Source organism: Pseudorasbora parva, chromosome 1, assembly GCF_024679245.1.
Source record: "Pseudorasbora parva isolate DD20220531a chromosome 1, ASM2467924v1, whole genome shotgun sequence".
Taxonomy (NCBI): Eukaryota; Metazoa; Chordata; class Actinopteri; order Cypriniformes; family Gobionidae; genus Pseudorasbora; species Pseudorasbora parva.
This window is the reverse complement of record NC_090172.1, coordinates 67,176,873-67,199,793: the sequence shown is the minus strand read 5'-3', so window position 1 is coordinate 67,199,793 and position 22,921 is coordinate 67,176,873. Positions and strand designations below refer to the sequence as shown.

The 22,921-nt window shown below is 39.7% G+C and overlaps 1 protein-coding gene across 1 annotated transcript; it reads left to right on the top strand.

Moving 5' to 3' along the window:
• The first annotated feature begins 651 nt into the window (after positions 1-651).
• Positions 652-21,283, top strand: LOC137088422 (uncharacterized). Its single transcript, XM_067452112.1, has 3 exons — positions 652-849; positions 1,980-2,036; positions 19,663-21,283. Exons 2-3 carry the CDS (start codon positions 2,026-2,028, stop codon positions 21,251-21,253), a joined length of 1,602 nt encoding a protein of 533 aa, XP_067308213.1. The 5' UTR covers positions 652-849; positions 1,980-2,025; the 3' UTR covers positions 21,254-21,283.
• The last annotated feature ends 1,638 nt before the right edge of the window (positions 21,284-22,921 follow it).

Here is a 22,921-nt window from a genome sequence, read left to right as displayed (position 1 = left end):
TAACACTTCGGTCAATTCCCATCACCTGTATTTGATATTAAAGCATTTTCAAAGATTATGGTAATAACTGTTTCAAATTGAATACGATTTTTGACATTATTAGTAATATCAGGGTCATAATGCTGACTTCACTGACTATCATTCTCATAATGCTGTTTAAATGTATTATCATTTGACTCTCAGTACGTGTTAACTTTGGACTCTGTGTGAAAGTCACAGGACTCAAAGATGTTTTGAAGGAGGTATCATTTATTTCAAAATGACCTTTGAACTTGAAAAAGATGATTTTTTGTTTTTGTTTTGTGTTAATATCATGGCTAATGAAGTCTTCAGTGTGCACAAAAATTAGCATGCAAACTCTTTACCTTTTACCATATAAGATCTGCTGGGCATGTTTGACTTTCGATAAATAGTTTTGTGCATTGCGGGACAGTGAGATATATTGTCCAACTTTCATCAATGCCACCAAAAATTAAACATTAATTTGAGCAGTACTGGACAACTGGATCAAAGTTTTACTCTTATCAGAACCAGGAAGATTTTACAATCATGAATTACTCTAGTCTAAGATAATTCTCAAAAATCCACCCACACCCTACTTATGAGTTCAAAGGTTGTGTTCATCAAATATTAAACTATCCTTTACGCGAGTGAACTCACCAAGGGCGATTATGATTTTATATGTGTTGAGCTTCTTCTAAAGCTATTTTCTATCACTCTTCTGGAGATTGATAAAAAAGTATAGATGTAGTCCCATTGGGCTCATTGAAGCTGGTTATCAGACTGAAAGTATCTCTGCTTTTCTGGATTATTCTCTTCCATCTCTGTCGACGGCTCTAAAGGGCTAAGGTAAGGACTGTTCGCTCAATCCTCCGTATGCAGTCACCTTGATTCTGGTGTTTTATCTGCTCATTTAAACTCATATTCCCATCAACAAATGACAGATCTTTCCACTGTAAACATGCAGTTGTTGCTTTATTATTTCTGCCTGATTCCACCTACAAATTTTAAATTAATTGTTGTAACATACTTCAATCAGTTTTACGTGACATAAAACAAGGGATAATTGAGTTATATTGACTGTGCCTTGCTAAGCAAAAAAAAAAGAAGAAGACAGCGATTTGGGGTTATTATACCTATTATGTTGCGTTCAATTGAAAATCACAAGTGACAGTGCTAATCTTCAGCACAACGGTAATCAATAACCTAATGTCCAACATAATGGATCATTAACATAAACTGCTATCTTTCCCTAAAACACACATTAATTAACACTTTATCCCTGAATGTACTTGCATTTACTCTCGCAAAGCATGTTGGGAACTACAGAGCCACCGCCCAGGGCTGTGTTTCCCAAAAGCATTGTGAAAAAAGAAACCCATATCTGATATTTGCATTTACACTGGCAAAACAGCCCAAGATGCTCTAACTGGGAAAAGGAAGTAAAACGACGCAATATGAAATGAATGCTAATGATTATTCATTGTTTTGTTTTCTGCATCTTTAAAGATCAGCAAAACATTAGTCTTTTCTTCCATCGTACCATGAGTGTCATGTGATCGCAGTTTGTGTCCACCCAGTTGGTGTCATTCGCCTTTGTCCCTTTTTAATGACGTACGACTCGCATATCCAATTTGACTGCTTACATGGCAGAAACAAATGCAAGAATCCCGATTTATTCCCACATATGAGGGAAATCTGAATCCGATCTGAGGATATCCGAAATCATGCATTTTATTTTCCTGCTTACATGCAACATGTCATATTCGATCTGTGTGCTGGTAAATATACCAGTATTTCCATCAAAGCTGATTGTTTAGCTTAACTCTCAACACAGTTTGGAGCTGTGTAGGAATATTAATTTATATTTATGTATAATATATTAAACATTTTGTTTTTAAAAAAATGTAATGTATATATTTTTTAAATAAACAAATATGGTCTTTGTACAAAAAGTAAAGTTGTTTTGCTGAAAGCAGGTTGAAGAGTGAAGATCTTCTGTGAAGTGGACACATCCCGTCCAGGATGAGTGCCAGGTGAGTTAATATGCTTACTAAAGGGACATGTGCAGTGTACTGCTGACCTATAGGACATGAAGATATAGACAAGGTGAATGTATAAGTCACATGGTGAGTGAGACCTTCTATAGATGTATGACAGAAATAAAGTAAATCTGATTAAAAGTCATGTGTAACAGCTACAAGTCAGTCATAAATGTTGTGTCTCTCTTTTTTCTGTTCTTGGCTGCGTTCGAAAACTTAGGCAGCTGACTCGTTGCCTCGCTGCCTTATCAGACAATGACTTGTAAGGCAAATGACAGCATTAGTAATTTATTGCTAGAAATTACACCAAAAGTAGAACATGTTGGTAAAAAACATACATTTACACACAAACTGACCCGCAAACGCAACTTTCGTACACCATCTTTTTTTCCCCAGCTCAACTGTCACAGAATGTAAAGCACAGGATTGTGGGATATCAAAGGCAGCAAAGAACACATGTATGCTGCCTTCAAAAAATGGATCAGATTAATGTCTCTCAGAAGACAGGAAGTGCAGCTAACATTCGGACGTGCCTTAATGCCTTCATAATGTTTCTCTTTCCTTCAGTAATTCTGCTTATTATCATCAGGTGTCACCACTAATGTAGCCTGACAAGCCAGACCCACATCAAGATATTTGGTCTGGAAACTCTCCATTGACAGCTCAATCTGAGGGGCGGGATAAACGGTTGTCTGTCAAACTCCCTCTGCACGCGATAGGATAGCGCTACACCAACCAGAGCAACGACTGTGAAGGGGAGCTCGCTGACTGATTAAACATTCACCGGCTAAACTCCGAACACATCTTCCCTTTTTAAAGGGATCCCCTGGTGTTGAGACTTGTATGGCTTAATATAACATAAATGATGTCTCTTACTGAATTATGTGGTAGAAAACCCATGAAAGATCTACGTTATTTTAAAAATCGATTTTATATTTGGACCATGGGCGGCGCCATTTTGTTTGCGTTCTAGGTTGATGACGTAGAGTGGTTGAACTCCTCAATCAGCTGGCGTTACCCGTAGCTATTTTTACCACAGCGCAACTCGAAAATTGTTTCAGAGTTAAACAAAACAAATGAATTGCTTTGTAATTGTACTTAAAACACACTCAAACATACATGTGCACACAAACTCACCTACACAAGTCACAAACAGATCGGCGGGCGCGCACACACACCTGACAGACTGCGCTGTCTCAATCGAGATGTTGGGCTGCTCAGTCTCCACGACAGGGGCTGAATCTGAAATCGACCCCTATACCCTTAAATAGGGCATTATTTGAAGGGACGGCCATTTGTAGTGTTGTCCGACATCATAGTGGACATGTTCGAGTGCAGTCATTCAGTCTCACGTTCCACCGCAATAACGAGTGTACAGCCGATTTACAAACAGCTGTCCGACTTCACGCACTCAAACATACATGTGCACACAAACTCTCTCTCTCACACAGACTCACACACACCCCAACAGATCGGCGCGAACACACACACACACACACACACACACACCCCAACAGATCGGCGCGAACACACACACACCCCAACAGATCGGCGCGAACACACACACACACACGCACGCACTGCGCGCGCATACATAACCCTCAATCTATTCCCTGTGTTGATAATCCTGTTCAACACATCCTGTTCCCTAGATAGACTGTTGATAGTAGATTAACTGTAATGCCTAATGTGACCAGCAGAGGGAAATATCTAGGTAGGACGATGGGATAAAGTAACGTGAGGAAGAGAGGCAGGATGTTTTGGTGATGATGCATGGGATTGAGACAGAGCAGTCAGGTGTGTGTGTGCGCGCCCGCCGATCTGTTTGTGACTTGTGTAGGTGAGTTTGTGTGCACATGTATGTTTGAGTGTGTTTTAAGTACAATTACAAAGCAATTCATTTGTTTTGTTTAACTCTGAAACAATTTTCGAGTTGCGCTGTGGTAAAAATAGCTACGGGTAACGCCAGCTGATTGAGGAGTTCAACCACTCTACGTCATCAACCTAGAACGCAAACAAAATGGCGCCGCCCATGGTCCAAATATAAAATCGATTTTTTAAATAACGTAGATCTTTCATGGGTTTTCTACTACATAATTCAGTAAGAGACATCATTTATGTTATATTAAGCCATACAAGTCTCAACACCATGGGATCCCTTTAAGAATGACTTCAGTGCCGTTCTTTGTTCTTTTCTCAGAGGAAAGCTTAACTCCAAGTCTTCCAGAATCGCAGTCAAAGCTGATTCGAAAGACCGCCGCCGTTCGCCAGTTTCTGTGTTTACTAGAAGCACGCAAACGCAACTCGGCCGTCGTCATTATGGCCCCGCCCACCGACTCTATACACGATGTGATTGGCCCGTCCAGATTGTGAGGAATACAGCTCAGAAGGGTATTGAGAGTTCCTAGACGACACTTGCAGGCAAATTAAATTTGCTGCCGCTAGGGTGCGTCTAGATTTCTAGGTTACCACTAATGCTAAATCATCACTTAATGTCTTAATTATCTCATAAACTTTAACACTGATTTAGAGTTACTTTAACACCCTGCAGTGTGTACATACAGGTGCTGGTCATATAATTAGAATATCATATTCATTTATTACACACAGACTGATATCTTTCAAATATTTATTTATTTTAATGATTATTATAACTAATTTTGGGATAGGAAAATCCCAAATCCACTTTCTTCATAAAAATATTACTTAAGACTAATACAAAGAAAGGATTTTTAGAAATCTTGGCCAACTGAAAAGTATGAAAGTGAAGAGTATGAGCACGTACAGCACTCAATAATTATGTAGTTGGGGTCATTTTGCCTGAATTACTGCAGCGATGCGGCTTGGAGTCGATCAGTCTGTGGCTCGGCTCCGGTGTTATGAGAGCCCAGGTTGCTCTGATAGTGGCCTTCAGCTCTTCTGCATTGTTGGCTCTGGCATCGCATCTTTCTCTTCACAATACCCCATATATTTTCTATGGGATTAAGGTCAGGATGCAGATATCCTGAGAATGGTGCAGACGTGCCCGAGGCTCCGTCTGCATGCATTTTCCCTGATCACTTTGCTCCCGGGAGTTTTGGAGAGGGTCCGTTGAGAAGGGACCAGTGTTAGTAGCACCATGTTGGCCGATCCGAATATGGGTCTCAGACATTGCAGCACTGCTGGCAGCTCCTCCCTGGCAGATCCCTCTGGCTGTAGCGCTCGAGGGGTTGGCTGAGGCCCCCTTCTAACCACTCGAGTCGGCCGAGGCGAAAAACCTGACCATTAAGGTGGCCTTTCTCCTAGCTATTACTCTCTGAGGAGAGTGAGGGATCTCCAGGCCTTGGCCGTGACACCAACTTGCCTGGAGTTTACCCCGGGCGTAGTTAAGGCCATCCTTCATCCAAGGCTGAGCTACGTGCCCAAGGTGCCATCTAGCGTGGTGCAGTCAATGGTTCTTAAGGCATTTCATCCTCCACCTCAAATGAAGGCTCTTTGAAGGCACATCTCTTTCTCCTGGGTTTTCTTTGAGTAGGCCAAATTAAAGGTTTAGTTCTTATATCTGACTGCTTAAGACTATATTAACAAAATTGTATAAATGAGGATGGTGTGCATCATCAATGCATTGTTATATCAAAGTAAACCAAATCGATGACATGATAATCGTAATCAAACCTAACCATTGTAGGTTCACACCCTTAATAATAACCCATACTCACCATCACCTATATTCCTCTAAATATCCCTTAAATAAAGTGTTTTTTATAACTTTTTAAATTGTTTAATGTTTGCACAATTTTTGTGAGCTCCAAACTGTTCCACAACCTCACACCACAAAAGTGATGCACATACTTTTTAATGTTGTTCTTATTGTAAGCTTTTTAAAGTGTAATTCTTCTCTTAAGATAAACCCACCCTGCCTTTCCATAAATATTTTACTAGATTATTTTATTAGATTTAGTAGATTATTTATTGCTTTGAACATGACGTGTGCCATCTTATTTTAATCCAAATTAATGAACTTCAATATATGTGATTTTAAGAATAATAATGTGCATAACGATGGTTGGTTTAGTAGTTGTTTCCCCAGATTTACACACAGTAACACAAATATGGTAGTGTATTATACAGATTATGCATTGATTAATAATCCAAATGGTCTTGATTCATTCACTATTGCTACGGTGTTTGCCAGTTTTGTTTTAACCTGTTTTATGCGTGCTTTCCAGACGATTTTGTGGTCTAAAATCACACCAAGATTTTTTTTCCCCCATTTATCTTTTCTTACTTATATTGCCAATTTTCAGTTCTACTTGAGGGTTTATTTTATGTTTTCCAAATAAGATAATCTTTGTTTTATTTTATTTTTGGGATTATATTTTGTTTTATTTTTTGTTTGAAATAACAACAACATACAAAACAAAAATGACAGCAAAAATACTGAAAAGATAAAAGGACATAAATAGAGTTAAAAAAAAATCATTTAGGGTAACGTAAAACAAACATACAAACAAACAGCAGCAAATTATCACATATAGTACATTTTCAGTTTACAACAATTCCTTTAAGGCTTGGGCTGTTTTATCCAATAGGTAACCGTATGTATTCTAGCCCCATTAATCCTTGCAGTGCTGCATTCCAAGCAAACAATATCATGAAAAGAAAGCATCCAGAATATTTTAGCAGCAGTGAAGCCGGACATTAACAGTCTTCTTTGAACGAATGTAAGTTTATAAGAAGAATCATCATTTAACAACATGAGACTGGGATCAAGGTCAAACTGCAACTTTGTGATGTTTTTTAACGCATGAACTACATGTTTCCAGAAGTTGGATATGACTAGGCAATCCCAGAACATATGCAAAAAGGTACCTTTAGAATTTTTATTACACAGAGAGGGGTTTTTGGAGGTGGAGCAGAGATTCAACCAGACTCTATTCCAGTCAGGACTGTAACCCAAACAGGATAGTTCTCACTCCCATACAGCTAGTATCTTCATTAAAGGTCCCATGGCATGACATTTTTATTTTATGAGGTTTTTCAACATTAATATGAGTTCCCTAGTCTGAATGTTGTCCCCAAGTGGCTAGAAATTTGGATCTGTGTAAACTGAGTTCAGGCTGTCTTTCTCTGCCTTTGAGAAACTGAGAGCTCAGATGAGCTGATCTTGAATTCTCCTGTTATGACGTAAGGAAATATATATATTTTCCTATAACAGGAAAGGTTTCCTCCCCTTCCTCTGCTTTGCCCGCCCATAGAATTATAGTAGAGAATATATTCAGTTTATCAATGGATGTCAGCAGCACAGGCTTTACCATATGGATTCAACAGCATCGCCACAAACAGTGAGTAACAGTGTTCATTAATGCCTGATCTGGGATCAGTGATTTCTGATGTGAAGGTAATAATTCAAGTTCACACTGATTTTCTTTCTAAATCGTTTAATACTGTCAGTCCCACCGCTGGCCATCTTGATGCATCAGTGACTCAAGCCAGTGACTAAAACCATCAACTTCACGTCATTTCTGTTAGCAGCATGAAACAAATCTGTTATTTAAATGATTAAACTACAGAAAAACACTCTTTGTAATGTTCGGATCGGTCTGTCACACGTATATCTGCAGTGCACACTTGCCCAAACTGCCGTTTGAATGACGCTGCTCATTATGCTCAACAGAAGCTCTTAATATATACGTGTCATGTCCTTGCTGTTAGCTGTGGTGAAAGCATTTTGTGAGAGAAATAATGTTGCAAAGTTCACTCGTGTTTATTCTCTCAGGTACAAACAAAATAAACTTGCGCTCACTTCCTCAGCAATCTTTCCCCAGCTCCGTCTCTCTCTATCTGACTGGCAGCGCTGCAGCTGCCTCCTCACGCCTGACTAAACCACGCCCCCTCTGCACATAATCTCATTTCAAATGCAAAGATGTCAGCCAATCACAACAGTGGGTGTTTTCACTGAAGACTCACAGCAGACACGCCCCTGAAAAACAGAGCATTCAAGACAGAGGGCTTATATCAGTATAGAAAAAGAATTGTTTTGATGTAAAAACTGTACTAACAATATAAGTACACCCCAGGAAACATAAAATAATAAAACAATCCATGCCATGGGACCTTTAATGAATTAATTTCTTTGATGAATTTAGGGGGAGGAAAACACGGGAGCATAGAAAATAAAAGGTTTACTCTAGGTAGAATGTTCATCTTTACCATAATTATATCTTGCATTGACATTTTTAAATTATCCCACCTTTGTATATCCCTCTTGACTTTCTGACCAGTTTCATCAAAACTGATCTGAGCAATCCTAGACAGAGAGACAATAATTTTGATACCAAGATAAGGACATGAATTAGCAAATATAAGACCAATTGGAAGAGCAATTTCTTTAGTAATACTATTAAGTGCCATTAAGAATGACTTATCCCAATTTATTTATTTATATCCAGATAAGGTGCTGAAGGTATTGAACATTCACAAAACCTCTGGAAGGGAAGTGTTTAAATCTGAGAGATAAAGCATAATATCATCAGCATACAATGAGATGTGATGATGGGAATTATTAATAGTTATAGGTGAAATTGTTTGGCTTTGTCTAGGGGCTTGTGCGAGAGGTTCTAGTGAAAGTGCAAATAAAAGTGGTGATAAGGGGCAACCTTACTGGCTTTAGATTCACACTCTTTAAGTTTTAGTGCAAGCAATCTACTAGACCTATCTACATTAAAATAATATTTTTGCTTTGTTCTGTGAATGATAAATTCAGCTTTAGATATAGATAGAGAAGTATATTCTGCTTTCAATAAAGAGAGTTTCTGATTAAGCTTGTCAGAGAAAGCATGGGCCAATTGATATTCTAGACCATGTATTTTATTTTCCAGCTCCTCAAATTGTTTATTTCTAGAGGCCTTAGCTTTGGAAGAGTATGAAATGCAGTTACCCCGTAAAAACATTTTGTAACTTTCCACAACATCTGTGGATTATGACAGTGAGAGTTAATCTCCAGAAAAATAATAAGTTCCCTTATCGAGGGAACTCGAGCTGCGTCGAAACACTATGGGAACGCCTCTGCGTCATTGCGTCATGAAGCACTCGTGAAATCTGGCCAATAGGGTGGCGATGCGTCATAGGCGGGTGACTCATTGACCAGGAAGCTATAAAGCACACCCAGACCAAACAGCGCTAGCTTCTGTGTCTAAACAGAGTGTCTAAACTTCAGTGTCTAAACATATCTCATAACTTCAACTTCAGCAAATCAATCACAGTGCTCAAACAACAAAGCTTGACTTTAAAGATAAAACTTGAAACTCTGGAGACTGGATTACTACAAAAAATTTCATCCGACCAGTCTCTCCCTGCCATCAGCTTACATTCCGGAAGGGAAAACACAGCTGCCTACTATCGAAAGGATAAGAAAAGGCCTCTTTTAGTTCAACTCTTTTTGCACAAACTTCCACAGACTTTCACAACGGATTGCAGTTCTTGAAACAAAGTTATTTGCGGAACTTCCAAACCGGACGAATCATACAGCAGAGCTGAGTCCCATAAATTTAGTGCTACTCAACAGATAGAGAAACAAGTAATTGACCAACACATTAATCGATGGCACAAACAGGGGGCAAGACCCAAACGCACTCAAGACATCAGATTGTCACGAGCTTCATATATTGCTGCCGTTGCATGCTCTACCCCAGACACAAGGATTGCAAACACTAGTTTCCGACCACCATCGATACATCTCGAAAACAGATTTAAAGTATTAATGAATGAGGGTGAGGAATCCCCAAACGTGATGAATGTGATCGAACACAGACTAAATCAGCCCGCAGCTAGCACTAATGCTAACAGGCGCTCAAGGTCGAGCAACTCACGTCACTCAGCTCAGAGCGCAGCCGAGCCAAGGACTCTGATAGTGGGTGACTCTAGTAAGCAAGTAATTAAAATTTATTTGTATAGCACTTTTCATAGATAAAAATCACAAAGTGCTTCACAACAAAAAGATGAAATACACAACATTACAGTTCTAGTCAAAATAAGTAACAAAAACAATTATAAGTATAAATGAAAATAAACAGAAATACACAAAAGACCAGCCAAACCCTACACTCTAGATAAAAGCCTCTTTAAATAGAAGAGTTTTCAACTGTGTTTTAAACATTTCCACTGAGTCCAGGCAGCGTAAGGAAGAAGGCAATGCATTCCACAGTCTAGGTGCCACAGCTTGAAATGAACGGTCCTCTCTTGTTTTAAAATGTGTGTGGGGGGCAACTAAAAATCTTTGACCTGTTGATCTTAGACTATGTGAAGACGTACGCAGCTGTAACAGGTCCGAAATGTAACAAGGCACCTGTCCTTGTAGGGCTCTAAAAGTAAGAACCAAAATTTTAAAATGCATTCTAAATTTCACTGGTAACCAATGAAGGGAAGCTAAGATCGGTGTGATGTGGACTCTTTTACTGGTGTGGGTTAAGATCATTGCAGCAGAATTCTGGACAGTCTGGAGGTGATGCAAATCTTTCTTATTTAGACAAATAAAAAGACTGTTACAATAGTCTAAACGGGATGAAATAAAAGCATGAATGATCATCTCCAATTCGGCCTTTGACACCAAGGCTCTTATTTTCTAAATGTTCCTTAATTGAAAGAAACAGTTTTTAATAAGTAGATTCGAGTGTTTCTCCAAGGACATGGCCGAGTCAAAAACAACACCTAGGCTCCTAAGATTCGGCTGGACACACGAGCTTAGGGCACCGATATGTTGTTTAATCCGAGATATGCTTTGCTCAGGGGCAATGATCAGTGTTTCAGTCTTAGCTGAATTCAGAAGTAAAAAGTTATCATTTAGCCACTGCTTGATACTGCTCAGACAGCTGATTAAAGAAGACAGGTTATGTAACTCAGTAGGATTAAAAGAGCAGTACAACTGAATGTCGTCGGCATACAGATGATAGGAAACATCAGTAAACTGGCCAATTATCTGTCCTAGCGGCAGTATGTACAGCAGGAAAAGAATCGGTCCCAGGACAGAACCCTGAGGTACACCACTCAATAAACCTGCAGTATCTGACATGATCTGATTAATAAAGACACTAAAACTTCTACCAGAAAGGTAAGAGGTAAACCATTTTATAGCCGATTCAGATATCCCTACTAGATCCTGAAGTCTATTAATCAAAATATTATGATCAATAGTGTCAAAGGCAGATGTGAGGTCCAGTAAAACTAATACTGTATGCTTCCCAGAATCAGCTGACATCAAAATATCACTCGAGACTTTAATTAATGCAGTTTCGGTAGAATGATTTTTACGGAAACCTGACTGATATTTATCAAAAATATAATTTATCTTTAAGAAAGTCATAAGCTGCTCTGCTACCACTTTCTCTAGAATCTTAGCCATAAAGGGGAGTTTGGATATGGGCCTATAATTCATTGGTTTCAATGGGTCTAGACTTGGCTTTTTAAGAACAGGTTCAACAATAGCATGCTTAAAAAAGTTTGGAACCACACCAGTTAAAAGAGAAGTATTGATCATTTCTACAACACAGGGGCCAATACTATCAAAAACCTGCCTAAACAGCATAATCAGGAGAACATCACTATGACAGGAAGTAGGTTTCAGATTATCTAGCAGAGTGGTGACCTCATGCAATGTCACTAGTTTAAAGGAGAAACACGGATGTGAAGGAGCCAAGATACATGCCTTTATACGGGCAGGTCGAGGTAAGATACTAACTCTAATATCCCTAATCTTCTCAACAAAGAAGTTAAGGAATACATTACTGTCTGATGGAGAGAAAACTGCAATTGGAGGGACAGATGGCGAAACAATAGAGTTAATGGTATCAAACAAGAATTTGGGGTTTTTCTTATTAGAGGATATTAGCTGAGAGAAGTATTTCGTTCTAGCACTTTTCAGAAGTTCATTTAGAGAAGCAGTTAATTCCCTAAGATAGAGCCTGTGAACTTCGAGTTTAGTTGTTTTCCATAAGCGCTCTATTTTCCGACGTTTACTTCTACAACTCTGGATAGATTTATTTATCCAGGGGCAGGGCTTTTTAAGAGAGACAATGTTTGATTTCATAGGTGCCACTTCATCTAAAATTTCTAAACATTGACTGTTAAAAGACTCAGCATACACATTTGCATCACTGCAACCCTTTAGTCGGCATGGATCAAACAATAGAAAACTTCTCAGTAACATCCTGGTTAATAACTCTCCTTTGAGCCTTAATTCTCGGGGGTGAAGGGTCCCGAGGTAAATTTAGGTTAAAGAAAACACAACTATGATCACTCATATGTACATCCACACACACATTTACTATCTCTAGACCTAATGAGAAAACAAGGTCCAGAGTGTGCCCCTTTAAATGTGTAGGTCCTGAGACATGTTGCGTAAAGTTAAAAGAGTCAGTAATGGACAAGAGGTCTGTAGCTGCAATACATGAGATATCATCAATATGAAGATTAAAATCGCCAATAATTAAAACTTTCTCCAGCTTGATTATAGAGGATAGAAAGTCAGTAAAATCAGTAAGGAAGATGCCTGTAGGACCAGGGGGCGGTAAATTACCACACAATAAAACATATGAACAGAACCGACCTTAATCATCTGTGACTCAAATGAGGAGAAGGTTTCGGAGTTAATTACTCTGCATAAGAATTTGTCACAATACACAGCAGCAAGGCCGCCACCTCGACGTGACATTCGAGGTGTCCCAATCACAGAGCAACCTGCAGGGCAGAGTTCATTTAAATGTACAGCTTCCTTATCCTTTTGCCACGTTTCTGTAAGAAACATGAAATCCATCTTTTCCTTGGTAAAAAGATCGTTGATGGCATGCGCCTTAGTAGTGATGGAGCGAACATTTAGCAGTGCTAAACGGAGTGATGATGGCAAGCTGGTCTCCTTAATGGCAAGGTGTAGTGGCCGCAAACACCTGATACAATCACGCGGTTTCCAGCGGTGCCAAGTGGTCAGTCTCTGGTCAGGCAGGTCCACCACAAACTGCAAATCCAGACAGCATTTTTTCCATCGGCCCACATTGACTAAAGGGGATCTTGTCCAACGAGCACCTGCATCCTGGCGAAAAACAGGCAGCAGCCACCGCGGCCGCCACCCACAAAAAGGCTTGTGCACCCCCATTCCAGTCCAGACAGTCTCATTCTGACCTGACTGCCAGCTCTGCAGCCCCTTCTCCTTCGTCTCCTCTTGGAATTACCACGGCACCGAAACAAAAATCGGAATTCATGTAGGCTGGGCACACACACCAATGGGGGTGGAAAGGTTTGACTATAACTTTCCCAGTTGTTACAAAGTCCTTCCATGTACACTCCAATGTTCATCAGGGTGAAACAATCGTATGTCTGAACAGCAGTGGCACAGTGGTGTAAAGGCAAGGTTAATGTAACCATAAGAGAGACGAAAACAAACAAATAAAAACTACATAAATGTGACACAGCAGCGGCCATGCCAAACAAAGGCGCCATCTTGCTTGTCAGAAACTCTACAATCAGAAACATTCGCAGCAGAGATACAACTATATGCTGCCTTCCACATGCAACCATTTCTGATGTAAACAGGGAAATTGAGAACATTCTGATGAAACATAAGACTGCAAATCAACTTATAATTCATGTGGGGAAGAACGATATTCAGAGAGAGTAGTCAGAACTCATTAAAAGGGATTTCAATGAACTTTTTGAAACACTTAGAAAACTGAAAGTTCAGCCGTTCATCAGTGGACCACTGCCAGCAAGAGGAACAAATAGATTCTCACGGTTGCTTGGGCTTAATACATGGCTGCTAAAAACCTGCATGATGAAGGGAGAGAATTTCATCGACAACTTTAATCTCTTCTGGAGTCAGAGACAACTGTTTACATCAAATGGCCACCACCCAAACAAACTTGGTGCAAGAGTGTTAAAGAACAATATTTATTTTTCCCTTCATCATCCTTCAGCTGTGTGTTTTAACCCACTCAACCTGACCTAACCCACTCCCCCTCCTCCTGTGAGATTTCTTTGGTCACAATGCCAGGGCCCACACCCTCCTCCATCTGTTGTGGGTGAACCAAAAACAACTGATTCCAACTCTCAGTGATGTGTTTTGGGTCCCCGCTATGCAGTGGTGGAAATGGCCGAATTTCACTGCGCGGACTGTAGTTTGGAAATTGTGGTTGTTGTTTTTTTTTGCACAGTTTAAGATACCTTCTAATTGAGTTGTCCTCAGGTTAAGTGATGGATATGTGAACAGGGATCGTTTTGACAATGTTGTCATCTCAAAAACTTTTTATCAGTTTTTAGCACATTTTTGTCATGTGAACCCATGAGCGTCGGAGGCTAATTAAAAAGTTGGTGGGTCCCAATAGCAGCTGGTGAAAAATATTAAAGGTGGGGCAATTTTTTTGTGGGGGGATCTTAGAAAATGTATTATTTCGTAGATGTGATATCCTGCATTATGGTGCATTTGAATTTAAAATTATCCTCACTGCGCCTGCGCCAAAGCAGAAGTTTAACCATTTCATTTTTAAAAGCATTAAAAAAAAACGAAAAGAGGGAGATCTTTAATTATATAGGCAGCTATCAAACAGCAGAAATTAAGTAAACTGTTGTGCCTCCAGTTTGTGTTGTATATATCCAGTGCATATTATTCATTTAGCTAGTTGATCATTAATTTAAATTTAAAACTTGATTTACTTTCACATTGTTTTTTTTATATTAATTAATATTTAGCCTAGGCCTACTTAATCTTATTATGACGGAAAGTGGGAACCGTTGTCCATCTTGACACAATGTCATGTTGCAATGTATTCTTTTTCTTCATGAACGCGAGTCAGTCGATATCTCGCAATGCGCAGTTTAAACGCAGTCTCAAACCCAGTCAATTATTCACTACAGAAAGTGAAAGTAACATCTGACAAGCTTTCGGCGCATATTCTCAGACAACGAGAGATAAATGTAATTCAACATGCTGATAACGTAGCCTATTGCCTTATTTTCTTTCTTATTTATTTTCTTAATATTTCTATTTTGGTCCATATTGTGAGAAAAAAATAGAAGAGAAGTATAGGCCCATTTTGTGTTTAACAAGTTGTTTTTAGATAAATCTGCCTTTTCATTGAGACGGACATTATTGCAGTGTTCTGACATTATAATCATATAATTATAGACCTATAATTCCTTGTTTAATCAGGCTAAATGTTTTTAAATAGTGAGGAGTAATCTATCTATAATTTTATTATGCAGTGTGTCGATTATGCATTATTGTTGGGGGAGGGGGCAAATTAATGTAATATCAATTTAATAATAAAAGTAGGCCTACTCTAATAATAATAATAATAATTTTATACATAAATTCTAAATCCTCTTGATATCAATAGCTGATGCATTTACCTCTCTATAATACACCATGGTCTATAATCGCCACGGGGGTTTTATCAAGACGCGCTCGACGGTCGGGCCGCACATTGGCCCTCATTTATCAAAAGTGCGTACACCAAATTTCCAGCGTACACCTTGCGTACACCCAAACCCACGGTGACTTTGAGATTTATCAATATGGACGTTGGCGTACGGCACGCTCAAATCCTACGCCAGCTCAGGAGGTGGTGTACGCACGTTTGGAGTTAGTGGGAAAATGCGCAGAAAAACAATTCATAACACCACAAAACGCACTGACAAAGATATGCTATATTATGACCCACTGTAAAAAACCACAACAACAGCAGCATAGTAATTATAAACATGGACTTCAATGTTTAATTTGTGTGACTTTACCAAAGCATTTGATTTGTAGGCATGTATTCCTCGAGTTGCGAGCCTGTGCGCTTTACCTGACGGTTCAGGGTTAGGCCCGGCAGCTGCGCACGGACTGGGACTAAAATAATTCAAACTGACAAAATAATAATAATCACATTCTTCTTTTTTTAAATAATACTAATAATAAAATAAATAATAACGACAAATCTAAATAACAATAAGCGTCATTAATAATAAAAATCATAATAATAATAAGAATCGTACAAATTGTCATGTAGTTATTAATGTGAATGAATGGTACTCCACATCACATCATCATATCGTACACCCCAATAGCCTACATGTGCCGTGATACGAAATTAAATGCTAATTGTTTCAAAACATGTTCTGTAATAATGCATTATTGTGATAATTTCTCATCCAAACAGCTTTAAACTGCTGGAGTGCACTTCTCAACCTCCACACTATTAACAGTACTCTTAATTTGGGTCCATATTCGTTTGTTTTTGTAGGTGCCTTTAATCCCACTCTTTAAACTCCCAAATAAAATAATTTTGTGTTTTTCCACTTCCCTGGTGATGGTCTCGATGGGCTGAAAACAATCGTCATTAGAATAACACGCCCCTATATATTCAAGTCTCCGCCTCCCCCACGCCCTCTTTTTACGCCATGGACACACGGAAGACGGCAAAGAAGCGAAACTTCTCTGCCGTGGAGATCGGGCGCGTCTCAATCATCTCACTAGTCCACTAGTCAGGGCACTGATCAGGGAGTCAGCCCATTGACTTATGTCCTAATCAGTGCCCTGACTAGTGGACTAGTGAGATGATTGAGACGCGCCTGATCTCCACGTCGGAGAAGTTTCGCTTCTTTGCCGTCTTCCGTGTGTCCATGGCGTAAAATGAGGGTGTGCGGGAGGCGGAGACTTGAATATATAGGGGCGTGTTATTCTAATGACGATCGTTTTCAGCTGCAGCATTTATCAAGGGCAGGTATTGCGTACACCTGGATTGCAGAGGTACGCACAGCTTCATAAATCAGGCGATGAGAGGAGTGTAAGCATAATCTAACGCCAACATATACTCCCGTTTCTACACAAGATTGATAAATGAGGGCCAGTGTGAGAACATCAATCGTGAGTTTTGGCTTTACATCGCATGCGATCTACTCGTACAGTGTGAGTAGGTAACCTTGCTGAAAACGCATAGAAATCGCACAGTGTATGCCCAGCTTAACCCAGCTTTCACAAAATGAGCACTACAATTTACTGAAAAATCACGCCTTATAAGAAACCTCAGGTTTAGATGGTTCTTTGATTGTCTTTAAAGGGTTACTTCAGCGATTAGCATATGGCTTTGTATCAGTAGAAACCCTGGAGTATATTCAAATTATTGTGCTTTCCCCCCTCATATCTCCCTGAGACAAGAGATTTATGCATTTTATTTCTAGAAAAATTCCTCCTATGATGCAAATTGACGATTTTTGCATCATAGGAGGAATGTTTGCCCAAAGGCCAAAGACTACAGCCAGCAGAGGGAGCCATTTCCGCATTTTTTGAATCTGCGCATGGGGGATGGGAGATTACACTCAGCTGGCAGAGAGAGCTCAGCTACAGGCACTCATTTAAACGGAGCTATTGTGTGCAATGTAAGTCTTTTAACTTCTCAAATTAATTTCAATGAAAGTTAAGCTTGTAAAGGCTTGAACAGAAACGCGCCAGACTGAACTCGCGTTGTGAATGTATGCCGCGAGTGTAGTCGCGATTACCTCAGCTCTCATCACTCGTGCAGTTAGTGCTCAGTGCTGTGATACTCGCGCGGTGACTCACTCATTATATTGAACAGACACGTTCAGTTTTTAATTGTAGTGTCTTCTCTAACTCAGTCACTGTAATCAAGTTGGTGGCGTTGGGGAATGGCACAGGGCAGCGAAGCATTCTGGGAATTGTAGTCTTTCATCCCCATGGGACAAAAATACATTTTCTGTCTTTTCTCAGTCTAGAAGGCACCAAATTCAAAAATAATTTCACATTTCTACTGCATTGATGACCCAGTTCAAATACAGATTCATCTTCCCAGCGCTGAAGTACCCCTTTAATTGAATACACCTTCAACAAGACATTTGTGAATGGTTTGTTAAAGATGTTTCAATAAGTTTTAGGTGCGCTTCCTGTTGTGACCCCCAGGGGTCACCGGATTGTGGCGCTTTGAGCAGTTCAAATCGGTCAAAATCGATCTAATTTAATTTCTAATTTAATTTATGTCAACTTGTCTACATACCTTTCCTTTTAGTTTCTGGAAGCTATAAGGATATTATTTTGTACTTTTACCTTACTTTAGTTACCTTACCATCACCATCTTCCTTCTCTGTATAAGATTACTAGCCTGACAAGCCAGACCCACATCAAGATGTTTGGTCTGGAAACTCACCATAGACAGCTCAATCCGAGGGGCGGATAAACGGTTGTCTTTCAAACTCCCTCTGCACGCGATAGGATAGCGCTACACCAACCGGAGCAACGACGGTGAAGGGGAGCTCGCTGACAGATTAAACATTCGCCGTATCCGGTCGGCTAAACTCCGAACACATCTTCCCTTTTTAAGAATGACTTCAGTGCCGCTCTTTGTTCTTTTCTCAGAGGAAAGCTTAACTCCAAGTCTTCCGGAGGCGCGGGCAGAGCTGATTCGAAAGACTGCCGCCGTTCGCCAGTTTCTGTGTTACTAGAAGCACGCAAACGCAACTCGGCCGTTGTCATTATGGCCCCGCCCGTTGACTCTATACAACGATGTGATTGGGCCGTCCAGATTCTGAGGAATACAGCTCAGATAGGAATTGAGAGTTGCTAGACCACACTTGCGGGCAAATTAAATTTGCTGCCGCTAGGGTGCGTCTAGATTTCTAGGCTATAAGATTACAATAGTTCTAACAACTGTTGTCTCTTTAAAGAGTCACACAGGCTATTAGTCTTCACTCCCCAGTGCCAGGCCTAGTCCATGAAGTACGGTTACCGGCCAAATGCACTGTAGACCACATACAGAACTAGAAACATTTCCCATTGTTTCTTTTCTTTTGACGTTAAGTTGTTTGGTGTGTCCCTGCTAGCTTAAGCTAACAGTCTAACCCTATGAGTATGATCTATGCAGTATCACACACATATGCTTATATGACACCTGCTTAGCCATATCTCCTAGTTGAAACTAAATGGGTAAAAACACTCCCTTCTTATTTTCCCTTTCCCTTTCTGATCTCATCTTATTTATTTATTTTTCCAGTTTTGTTTATTTTTTGTTACTCTCTAAGTGAAAGCCTGTGAGAACCATCATGAAGTGAGCATTAATTTGATAGGAGGCATGACATATATGAGGTTACCTGAACTAGTAAGTTGCTAAGACAAAGACAAAAAGATACAAAATACCATACAGAAGAAACATTAGGAAAGACAGTTATGTGTTTACATACAATGTCCTGGGGTGCATATTCATTTATAGATGGTTTGTCTATGATTTGAGGCAAAAGCGTGTGTTTTACAAGCTTTGTGTCTTTATCTCTGGACTTTTCATGTGGCCAAATACTTTTGGGCCGTAAAACGTCTTATCAGATGGTTTCCAGGGTAACGGAGAATCTTTCTCTGTTGTGTTGGGGGAAGGTCTGTTACTAAGCACAAAGCATTCAAAACATATTTGTTAAATGTAACTGGCGATTGTGTGTTTGATTCGCCTGTGTCGCTAGACCTTCTTTTAAATTTAAGCTGAATTTGGATTCAAATATTGTTTATTTACATTATGTTATCATGTTGAAAATATACTGCATATATGTTTAATCTGGGATTCTTGATACAGAAATATTCTACAAATAATTTGCCTCCATCTGTTCTTTACAGACTGCCAACTCTTCCATCAAGCAGATCAACTCTTATTCATGGAGGTCCTTCAAAGCGATACCGTCTGCATACAGAGAGAAAAGTGCTTGATGATAATGGGAAAGTCCGAAAATGGACTTATGGGAACAAAGACGTCAGAAAACAGAATAAAATTGTTCTGCTGGTGGGAGAAACAGGCGTTGGCAAGACGACTCTCATAAACACCATGGTCAACTACTTACTTGGTGTAAAATTTGAGGAAGAACTATGGTATGAAATCACAGAAGAAGAGGTCAGAGACCAATCCGAATCACAAACCTCTGAAATCACCATGTATGAGGTCTGTCCTGAAGAGAGTCCTGTATCTCTCACCATCATTGATACTCCAGGATATGGAGACACTAGAGGACTGGAAAAAGATCTGGAAGTTGCTGAGAATTTAGCCATGCTGTTTAAGAGCAGTGATGGAGTTCATGAGATTGACGCCGTGTGTTTTGTGACTCAAGCGTCTAATAATCGTCTCTCAGACAGACAGCATTACATTATCTGTTCAGTTCTGTCTTTGTTTGGCAAAGACATTGTGAACAACATTGTGTTTCTAATCACACACTCTGATGGTCTGCCACCTAAAAACGTCCTCGGTGCCATTAACAAAGCTAGAATCCCTTGCAGACGAGACAAAAAAGGCCAACCTGTTCATTTCTTATTCAACAACCGGCAGGATGAAGACCGTCAAACTGAGAAACGTTACCTTCGTGCTCAAAGAGACGCCTGGGAAGACAGCATGGATGGCATGAGGCATTTCCTTCAGTCTCTGCATGAAATTACCAGAAGAAGTTTAGAGCTGACTTCAGCTGTCCTTGTAGAGCGCATTCGATTTGAAGCATTTATCTGCAACTTACAACTGCGAATTCAAGAGAAAGAGTCAAAGAAGTCTGAAAGAATTCAGATACAGCAGGCAATGAGAGAAAACATGGAAAAGATTGAAAAGTGTAAAAATTTCCCCATTAAAGTAAAAAAGACAGTGAAAATTAAGGTGCCCATTGAGAGCAAGTCATGGAAGAGCAGGAAGGCAACGATCTGCACGGTCTGTGAGGAAAACTGCCATGAGTTTGACTGCTGGTGGGGTTTTAATCCCAAATATTGTGAAGTCATGAAAAGCGGCTACTGCACCGTGTGCACAGGGAAGTGCCACCACAGCAAACACGTCAAAGAAGACAAGAAATACGTCATCAGAAACGCAAGCATGGTGATAGATTTTGACGATTTTAAAAAAGAACATGAGAATATATCCTTTAAGAGGTTTTCAGTTGTACTCGATTATCTTGACCAAGATCTGCAGGAGATTGAGGACCAAAAGTCAACTCTTCTGTCCGAAGCTTACCAGACCATCAAGAATCTGTCTCAGATCGCATTAAAGCCAGACTCGGCCTTCACTCTTCAGCATCTGGATTTCTTCATCCCCAGAGTGAGGGAAGCCGGGAAAGAAGACTGGGTCAGAGAGCTGGAGGAAATGAGGAGAACAGCTGTAGCAGAGGAAGCCAACAAAGATACTTTGAGTTATCTGAAAGCTGGTCTGGCAAAACTGAATCTTTTCTTTAGTGGGCAATGAACAAATCCAGAAGATTTTTAATAATTAATATCCAGGGTTTTTTTTTTTTGGTTTTTTTTTTTTTTTTTTTTTCAATTTTAAGATAATCAAAAAAGTTAATTTAATCATAGTATAAACTGAAATTTAAATCCCAGACAGATTTAAATCCCTGCTGTTATTTGTTTCCATGCAGTCAGCAGTGCTATTCACAGAACTCTCTTTTATGGATTCTGTTTACTACAGCATGAGAAACGTGAACACAAATGCATACTGGAATGTTGTGAAATTGTTATGGCATTAACAAAACAATATGTATCAAGAGCCTAATATGTCAAATGAAATCCAATACAACCTTTTCATAAGAATCACATTGTATTAATTCATAAGAAATTGCCACCTTACAAAATAGAAATGTTTTCCTTCTTTCTTTTTATTTCAAAAAATAAAAAAATACAAAGATACAAAAAAAAAAAATCCAAATAACCCTAACTAAATATATCCAAATGCATGTCACTCGACTTGGGTGATCACTGGAGTTGCATGGTGAAAGGACAAAGAAAGCCAGTTTCCCCATTTAGCCAGGTTGGCTAAATGCTACCTTGGAGTCCCAGCAACATTGATCCCTAGTGATAGGGTGTTTTTCTACAGCACTGTTTCTCAACCGGTCGCGAGACAATTATGGGTGGATAGCTGAGTGCCTGAGAAAAACGTGTTGTCCCAATTCGGTATATGCGGTCAGATGATTTGTTGTAAGGCTATATGTGACCCGTCACGGAAACCAGGGACACAAGTCGGCAGCTCTACTTTCGAGCAAAATGAGAAAGAAGTGTTTTTTGTTTTTGTTTTTCAAATTATGAGATTTTCGTTTTTTTGCAGAATCTGTTAATTGAAATAACGAACGAGCCTCTCCGTGTTTGAGATGGCATTAATTGTATATTTAAAAGCGTACATTTTGAGGTTGAAATTGCCTTGTTTTGTCTGTGTGTATTTCCATACTGGCTTTTGTTATTGCCCCGCCCTCCAAGGGACGCGTGGGTAATTATTTATGCAGCGCTCTGGCCGGCTGTAGAGATGATCTGAGCAAACGATGAAAGCGTCATAATAAGACTGAATAATACCATAATCTACAACTTAGCGAAGATGAAGAAGAGGAAGAATGTATCAGACTGGCGTCAGACGAGTTGGACCGTAAGAAATCAGAGGCTATATCGATAGTAACATTTGACGGGGATAAAGACAGAGAAATGGGTCAAACCTTTAACTGTCACTATAGTGTAGTGGTAAGACGCATGTCATCAAGTTTTGACCCAACTCGATCAGAGGATCGAATCTGCCTTTTGCCACACTCTCTCTACTCCCTTTTCCCATCACATATTAGATCGGAAAGGCATTTTCAATTTCTTCATTTTCAAAAAGAATTGAGAAAATGTTAGTGGAAATAAAGTAAATAAGTAGCCTGACGTGGTCATACTCAATTCTAGTCAGAATATGAGTCTGATGCTCCATTGGGCTGTGATTATGGGGCGTGTTTTAACCGAACCAGGAAAGACATTAATTGGATAGAGCTACAACAATCAGAGCAACGAAGCGACGCATTGTCAAATGTCAACAGAGCTCAACTGCACTGTGTTGCCAAGTCCGCGTTTTTCCCCCGCGGGTTGTTTTTTATGTCAGCGGGTTGAAGTGACT